General features: G+C 60.9%; 2 protein-coding genes across 6 annotated transcripts in view; one reads left to right on the top strand and one right to left on the bottom strand.

The window, feature by feature from the left end:
* Positions 1–39: 39 nt before the first annotated feature.
* LOC115520250 (ceramide-1-phosphate transfer protein) lies at positions 40–4,252 on the bottom strand. 5 transcript variants are annotated; one of them, XM_030324448.2, is made up of 3 exons: positions 4,157–4,252; positions 1,966–2,122; positions 40–1,712 (listed from the first exon to the last, which is right to left on the bottom strand). In XM_030324448.2, exons 2-3 carry the CDS (start codon positions 2,085–2,087, stop codon positions 1,190–1,192), a joined length of 645 nt encoding a protein of 214 aa, XP_030180308.1. In that variant the 5' UTR covers positions 2,088–2,122; positions 4,157–4,252; the 3' UTR covers positions 40–1,189. The 5 variants fall into 5 exon arrangements, with proteins under 5 accessions (XP_030180308.1, XP_030180309.1, XP_030180313.1 ...); XM_030324449.2 differs by having other exon boundaries at positions 1,966–2,100; XM_030324453.1 differs by lacking the exon at positions 4,157–4,252 and having other exon boundaries at positions 40–455; positions 1,180–1,712; positions 1,966–4,144.
* A 164-nt stretch (positions 4,253–4,416) lies between these two features.
* INTS11 (integrator complex subunit 11) overlaps positions 4,417–8,043 on the top strand; it is a 12,570-nt gene continuing 8,943 nt past the window's right edge. Inside the window, exons 1-2 of the mRNA XM_030327507.2 lie at positions 4,417–4,570; positions 7,447–7,544. Of these exons, the coding sequence (XP_030183367.1) occupies positions 4,543–4,570; positions 7,447–7,544 (126 nt within the window). The 5' untranslated portion in view covers positions 4,417–4,542. The remainder of the gene's footprint in view (positions 4,571–7,446; positions 7,545–8,043) is intronic.

Genomic DNA, 8,043 nt, shown 5'->3' with positions numbered 1-8,043 from the left:
TTGACGCAGCAAATAGCCCCCATCCTGGAGCGTACCACCTGCTCTAGAAGGGGAATTTATTGATGTTTGAAAATCCATCACCCGTATTGCATTTTCCCAGGGTCTCTGCAAGTTCACACTTACGCACATCTCCGTATGGTGGATACAGTCCCCTCGGCATTGAGGGCCCTGAGCTCACAGTGAAGAGCCAGTAGGAGACGCTAGGCCCCCGAGTGTCTGGTGACGGCTGGCCTGTCAGCTGGGCAAAAGGGTCCAGGCTCTCTCCGTGTGCCGTATCATCCCGGGTCTCCTGAGCTCTGTAGGGACGGGGAGGATGGAACGCAGCATCTTGTTGGATGATGGGGAGGGAGAGGCCAGAACTGGACCAGCAGAGTCATGGGCTCTCTGGAGCTTTGGAGTTGTGCTGTGCAGACTCACAGGCAGCTGTCTGGGGGAGCACCTGAACAACAGGGTGGCTGCAGGGGGCAGCTGATAAGTGTGCGGAACTAGAGGCAGGGCAGGCCTCCGCTCAGGGCTTTGGCTCCTGCACGTTGCTGCTGAGGACATGTGGGACCCTGGCTAACAAGGAGGTGAGGGACAGGGAGAGAGCCTGTCCGCTGCTGCCCAGGGGTTCCATCCCTGTCCTGGGGACAGCCGACCCCGTGTGGAGGGGCCCGGGCACCTGGACCTAGGCACTGCACCCAGGGCCTGACACCGAGATGGGCCAGGGACAGAGAAGCACCTGCTGGGTGAGTTTGCTGGCAAGCAGGACGAAGTCTCTGCACTGTGGGGACCTGTGACTTCGCCCCATTTCACACACTTGGCTCACAGGCAGGGGGCAGCTTTTCAGGGTTTCGCACGAACACGGATGCTGCCCTTACCCTCCCCGCCTTCGGCACTTTACCCATCCGGGCCAGGCCTGGTTGCACACGTGTAACCTGGTTGAGGGTGAAGCCAAGGTGCCCTTGGGCAGAGCAAGACAACAAGGAGGAGCGATGGCCAGGGCTTGCCTTCTCTGTCACAGCCCCCATGCTGCAGCCCAGAAGCTCAGCCCGAGTGGGCTATGCTGGGCCCGTAGCTCAGCTGGCAGGGGAAAGCGTATTTCCCATTCCTGGGGCACCCACAAATCTCCATGGTGGGCCTGATGGGTTCTGGCTGCCCCAGCCCAGCTGTGGAAAGGAGAAACATGCCCCACCTCACCCGCTGGCCCTCAGGGCAGGTTCAGCAGGGAATGCTCAGTGTAGAGTTTCTGGGAGACATCGTAGACACGCTCAATGAAGGGCAGGGCCTCGCCCAGCATTTCCACGGCCTGCTCTGGGGACCCCACGTTCATGGCCTCCAGGAAGACCTTGCGTGTGGGCAACGTACAGAAGGCCACGGTGACGGCCCGGCGGATGATCCAGGGGTGGTAGGCAGCCAGAGAGGCGTTGTAGGAGTCGGTGCAGAGCACGGCAGTACGCGCGTCCTCGGGGCTGGTGCGCAGACCTTCCAGGAAGAGCTGTAGCCAGCGCAGGGCGCGGTGCAGCCGGAGCACCGTCCGGCAGCCTGAGTCGGGGTGCTGGGAACGACGCTCGAGGTCCACCAGCCGGTTGCCCACCTCGTAGGCCATCATGGACTGCAGGCTGCTGTAGTGCTCCTGCTGTGGGCCACTGCATAGACGCTCCATGATCTGTAGCTTTGTGGTGACATCCTTAGAGATGAAGGAGAAGATGGCACCCAGGCTGTTCAGGAACCTGCTCGAGGGGAAGCAGGAGCTCAGCCCGGGGTGCAGGGGAGACTTCCCCCCACCTCCTGGGGTACATGTCCACGTGCCAGCAGGCGTGGTAGGGTTCGGTGCTGCCAGCCAGGTGGCGAACGAGAACGGCTGACCAGTTCCGGGCAGGCAGGAGCCTGGTGTGCACAGTGCATAGCATAGCATGCGGGAAGTGTGGCCAGAAAGGCCCCACCTTTGTGTGGGGGCCCACAGGGCAGTGCCCCCGAATGTACCTGACCAGCCCCCTCCAGCCAGCGAGGTAGTGATCCAGCAGCACCTCCTCCTTCTCGTTGAGACACTGCTTGAAACTGACTAAGACAACTTTCAGGTTGAAGTCCGACTCCAGGTCGCCCATTTTCCAACACACACTGAAACACACAGGGAGCCAGGCTGGCGGGGGGGGGTTGTGTCCCTGTGAGTCAGCTCGCTCCCTGAGTCATTACTTCAGGGTGGGGGGAGGGGCAGAAAGCAACAGCTGGGATCCCGCTGCCCCCCCACCCCCCCAAGAAGGCCCGGAGTGGGATCCATCCCCCGGCCAGGCCCCTTCTCCCCTGGAGCCTGCTTCACTCTGCTCGGGCCACAAGCTTGAACTCAGTGACCTGAAGCTGCCCTTGGCCCGGAACACGTGCCCACAGATGTCAGCGTGGCCCTGTCGTGTCACTTGGCTTGCGCCATCGCTGTGCCGATCTCACCTGCAGCCTGTGTTCCTGCTCATTTCTTGCTTGTCTCTCACCAGAGCACCTGTTTTTGCCAGTTGCAGAAACACCTGCTGAGTCCCTGCCCAGAGCCAATTGCTCTCCCAGGCACTTGGACGCCCCATGAGACACATAGCCCTGCCTATCAGGGCAACATTCTTGGGGAGGTTGTCAGACAGAAACAAAACCAGAAAATTCCAACACGGTGAGCAAAAAAAGATGAGTACTATGGAAAAAGAGACAGTAGAGTGAGGTGGAGGGCCATGAAGGGTGGCCAGGTGGGCTGAGTCCTTCCTTGCTCACTGCTGCGTCCTGAAAGCCAGAGCAGAGGCTACAGAGTCAGCACTGCCGGACAGACAGACACCAATCTTTTCCTACTGGAACTGTACAGGTCCCACACGGAAAGGCAGCTGGGTCAAAGGTCCTTCTACACTCTGAAGACAGCCACAGGGAACCTTCCGGAAGTGCCCCAGGCCAGAGTCCTGCCCTAGATTCTGCTCACGTTAATGCAGTCACTCCATAAACATTCAAGTGCCCACATACTGAGTGGGTGCCACTGGACAACCCAGCCTCTGCTGTCCTGGGCACCCAGGGTCAGCACTGCAGTTGGGCTTTGACGGTCCCTGGGGACTCAGCTGCACCTCACCATCCAGGATGAGCCCTCACCCCACTGGGCCTGGGGGTCCCGGTCCCTAGTGCTGGAAGCCCTGCAGGGCTTCTCCTTGAGGGAGGGAGGGAGGCTGCCCAAGCTGTGGCAAGAATGCTAGTCAGGGCTAGGTGCCCTGGGTGCCCTTGCAGGTTCTATCTTCCACTCTGGGGGCAGGTAACTCAATGTCTTAAGACTTGGTCCTTCATTTCTGGGGAAATGGGCCAGCACGCCCTGCCCTGTCTGCCACCCAGGCTGCCAAGAGCATCTGTTGGGGTCTCGTGGCTGCTGAGGCCCTGGAGGCCCCATGGGTTGGGCCATGTGCTTGGTATTGGGCGGAGCCCCCAGAGATGAGCTCACCCTGTCTTCAGGTGTGGGGGACAGCTGTGCCTGGCCTCAGGAAAATGGTGCTCTGGAGACTTCCCGCACGCCTCTCCCCTCTCTCAGGGCCTGTCTTCTGTCCACTGAGCAGATGGTCTATGGAGCCTTCAGGGCTACGTTCCTGGCCACCAGACATCCTGTGGGCCTGGCCTTCCTGTCCAGAACCCGAGCCAGCAGCCAAGAGGATCTGCTGGGAACCCTTCAGAGCTTGGAAACAGGAAGGACATTGGCTGTGCAGCCGGGGCAGGCAGCCTGCCAGCTCTGAGGAGGTGATGCAGGGCACGGCCAAGGCTTCCCCAGGGTCAGCTCACTGCCCCAAGATCAAGTCTCGGCAGGAGAGCTGCCTGAGCTCCCCAGCTCCACGGCTGACAGCAGGCTGAAGGTTCCCACAGGAGAAGGGGGCACTCACCCTGGCACCCCAGGCCCAGCCGGCAGGAGCGAGGCCCTGTTCAGGAAGCTTTCTAAGTCTCGTTCGGGAAGGGAGCTCCAGGTGGCACCGGCCTGGGACCCGGGACTCGGGAGCTCCAGGTGGCGCCGGGCTCGGACCCGGGGCTCGGGCAGAGTGGGGCCCCAGTCCTAGGCGGGTCCAGCTCCAGCTGAGGCCCAAGGATTGAGCAAGAGCCCAGCGTCCAGGGAGGCGTGGAAGCCGAGTGTTCGGCCGCCCCCTCCCGCGTCTAGCCCCTTGGCGATGCCCAGGCCCACCTGTCCAGTTCGGTTGGTATCTGCTCCCCTGCCTCAGGCCCGAGCCCGCAGCCCTCCGCACACCTGCGCCGCCGTCGTTCACCTGCGCCGCCGCCGCCGCCGCCGCCGCCGCCGCCGCCGCGCCGCGGAACCCGCCACCCCGCCCCCGACCACCGCCCTGCCGTCCGGGATTGGTTGCCGCTTGCCCAATCCCGAGGCTCAATGCGTGGGCCGGCGTTTCCGGCGGGCGCACCGGAAGCTGGCGCCGTTGGGATCGCGCCTGCGCGGTGCGGTGTCGTGGGTTGTGGCGCGCGGCGGAGGTCCTGGGTCCGTGATTTCGTCGTCGAAGTGGTCCCGCTGGCTCGGTGAGCGCAGAGGCGACGGGGCCTGGGAGCCCGCCAGACAGCATGCCCGAGATCAGGGTCACTCCCCTGGGTGAGTGAGGCGCGCTCGGCCGGCCTCGCGGTCGCGGGGCCGGGCGGTGGTGTGGGGACGAGCCGCGGGGGCGCAGAGGGCCGGCCAGGTTCCCAGAGGCCACAGCTGTCGTCCTCGGAGGCCTCGGGCCGGCTCCCGCTCCCGGCTCAGGCCCTGTGTGGAGAAGCTCGGAGGAGCACCGGAGGGACGGTTTTGGGGTCGGTCCCGGCCCGCTGCGTCGCCAGCTTTCTTCACGGTGAAAAGCAGGCCTGAGCAGACTGTCTCTGCACCTTCTCCTGGGGCCTGCCCTCCGGACGCCGTCACCGTAGAGGCACAGGGTCTCCATCATCGCTGCGCCAGCTTTTGTCCACATGGACTGATGCTTTAGGTCGCCTTTCCTCCCTGCCTCTGCTTCCTTCCGTCTCCTCCATCGTCTCGCACCCGTTACCTGCAGCTTCCCGTTTACCCAATACAGCCATTCACTCTCAGTTCAGCCCTTGTCTTACATGATCCCTGCGACGCTAAAAAGAAAAAAAAAAATTTGAATTTTGTAAAAGATATAAACGGACACTTTTAAAAGCCCAGACAGTGCAGAACACTGTGAAGGATGAAAGATCACTGGGAATCCAGAGTCCCAGAAACAACTGGGTTATCATTTTGGTGGCCAACCCTCTAGGTGTCTCTGGGCATCCTTCCAGCACTCCTGCTCTGCTGTTCCAGAACCTGCCTCCTACACTGGGTTGTGTGTGGGGAGCGTTTTCCTGCACAGATGTTCCACGCAGCTGCATATCCTTTCTCATGGTGGAGCTCTTCCTCAAAACAGCCCACCCAGTCCTTTGTGTGGACCCTGAGCTGTTGACAGTCACAATGAAGGCCCCTGCCCCTCGCCTGCCAGGTCAGAGTACACATCTCTTTGCTGCCATACAGGTCACTCCTACAGACTCTGGCAGCTGTTGGCGCAGGGTCCCCTCTGGCTGCTGTGACCCACACTCTTCCCTGCCTTTGGCTCCCTTCCAGGGGCCTCTGCGGGACCCTCCTTCCAGCCTGCCCCTTCACGATTTGTCCCCTGTTCTCCTTGAACAGTTCTTTCTACTGCTTTTGTTACCCCAGATCTGCACCTGGATGTGCTCCCAAGGCCGTAGCACCGTCAAAGCAGAACTATTTCTCTCGTTTTCCTTTGCCGGTTTGTACCTCATGGGCTCTCTGGTCAGATACGGAGAGTCCCAAAGGCTGTCCTACCCCACAGCCTTTGCACAGCTGCCCCTCCCATCCTGGCTGTCCCTCTGCACACTACTCAGAAGTCATTTTGTGGAGGACTTACCTGGTATGGTTCTGGAAGTTTTTGGGTTCCCTTCTCTGCCTTAATCTTCTCCATGACGCACTCAGTGCGTCTTATCTATGTGGTTATCGTCTGCTTGCCCTAGAACATAAGCTTCTGTGGACATGGCGTCTCTTTTATTTTCTCCGGAGTCCTGCCTCTTTTTGTGTGCCGTCGACTGTTCCCCATCTTCCTGCCCAGTTCAGGCCTCCATCCTTGCTCCCCGGGATTGTTGTGGGTCCTGGTGGGAGCAGGTTGCCAGTGTCTCAGAGCTGAGCTCTGGAGTCCAGAAACCGTCCCTGGCCCTGTGCTTAGGAGCCATGTGCCTGTGAACTGATCCTATGACTTCTGTGATTTCACATCCTCTGTAAAGAGAGGCAGCCCTCCCCTTTCCCCTGTCACAAATGTTTGGAGGGCCTCTGGGCACAGCTTTAGGGCTGAAGATGTAGCAGTGGGCAGACAGCTGAGACACTGCCATCGTCCTGATGGGTCAGGAGCAGGCCTTTGAGAGACCTTCAGGACAAGGCCTGTGGCTGAGCTCTTGGCTAGGATCGCCTCCTATTGTCATGGGTGACTGAAGCTTCTCAAGGACCAGCCAGGGTCCTGCTCTGAGCCATGGCCTGGTCACCCTAGTGTGTGTGGTGTTAATGGAAGGTTCGCGTGGCTGGTAGAGGGAGGCTTGTAGGATCAGGATAGAAAGCAGGTCATTTGGTGACATCATGCAAGGGTATGTCCCTTTCTTCCTGGGCCTCCAGACCCCAGAGGAGATGACACATGGCCAGAAGAGATTGCTGGGATGTGTCCTGCTGGGGCTGGAGCAGCTGGTAGGACTCGAAGTCAAGAACATGGATAGGACTCAGGTTAAGTCTGGACTGGGGATGTCTTGAGGGGGTGCAGTGATGGGGCATCTGCACTGAGGCCACTGTAGCTGGTCATTGCTGGACAGCTGGGGCCCTGTCTCCCCATGGCCGGGCTAAAGATACTGCACAGTGTCCCTCTGCAGTGGCACCACCTGGAGGCGCTTGATGCCTTCTGGGAGTAGGCCCTGGGGGAGGGTCCCCGCAGCTCAGATGTCACCCCAGTTGAGGTTTCACGAGGGGTGGCGAGGCCTCGTGGAGCATCAGCTTGCCCCTATTAAGTGCCAGGACCACGGTCCAGCACCTGTTGCACATCCCCTGGCCTTTGACGGTTGAGGTCAGCGGCAGCAGGTGGGCTGCTCCCTCGAGAGGTGAGGGGCGTTTTCTGTCTGACCTAGGTGGTAGTGGCAGGGCCTGAGGCTCGGAGGTGCAGTAGGGGAGGGCACATGGGCTGGAACTCGCTTGGCCCTTTGTCCCTTCCCTGCACATCTCCCTGGCCTGTGTGTGGAGGTGACAGTGCTTCTTGCCTCACCCTTTGTCCACACAGCAGCCGTGGGGATCTAGTTTCCCCAACCCACTGAGGGTTCTGCAGGGCCGGGGACCCAGAGCACCCACTGGAGGCCTGAGGCAGGTGGCTGGGGCCATCACTTGCAGCAGCAGGGAAACGGACATGGGGGAAGTGGGAAGGGGGTGGCAGCACCTCATCCCGCCTTCCCGTTCAGGAGCTGGCCAGGATGTGGGCCGAAGCTGCATCCTGGTCTCCATCGGGGGCAAGAATGTCATGCTGGACTGCGGAATGCACATGGGCTTCAATGACGACGTGAGTCCTGAGGGAAGGTGGAGGTCCCTGGAGGGACCTCACGCTACCTGTTCCTTGTTGCTGTTCTCAGTAGGATCCCAGGCTTTAGAGCCTCAGGCTCTGACCCATAGAGTAGGGACAGTTTGGGCAAGTGGGCAGTGGTAGGAGGCAGGTGGGTCTGGGGTCACTGCCTTCCTTGGCAGCCCCGGGCCCCACCACTTGACAGGTGGGGTACCCTGCGTGGAAGCGTTGATCTGTACCAGAGCAGGGGCTCGCGGGCTCCTGCAGGGTCATGTGGGGCAGCTCAGTGCTTCCCAGGCAGGGCTTCTGGCTTGGTTACTGGTTCTGGCGGTTTGACCCCTCCCTGGGTTTTCAGAGGCTGTGAACAGTCGATGGTCCTGGTGTGGCCTGCCAGGGTGGGGGTATTAGTGCCCAGGCTCAGCCTGTGCCTTTATTCCCCACTCCTGGGAGTCGCTCCCTGGAGTGCTGGCTGCCCGCCACTTCCATCACCTGCAGACCC

This window comes from Lynx canadensis, chromosome C1 (genome assembly GCF_007474595.2).
Source record: "Lynx canadensis isolate LIC74 chromosome C1, mLynCan4.pri.v2, whole genome shotgun sequence".
Classification (NCBI taxonomy): domain Eukaryota; kingdom Metazoa; phylum Chordata; class Mammalia; order Carnivora; family Felidae; genus Lynx; species Lynx canadensis.
Note: the sequence above shows the minus strand (reverse complement) of the source record. Positions and strands in the feature narration are given on the sequence as shown.

Coding starts and splice junctions, on each gene's coding strand:
- LOC115520250 (XM_030324448.2), bottom strand. CDS start 2,087: ATGGGCGACCTGGAGTCGGACTTCAACCTGAAAGTTGTCTTAGTCAGT. Junction 1,713..1,965: donor GGCTGGAGGGGGCTGGTCAG/GTACATTCGGGG, acceptor CCCCTCGAGCAG/GTTCCTGAACAGCCTGGGTG.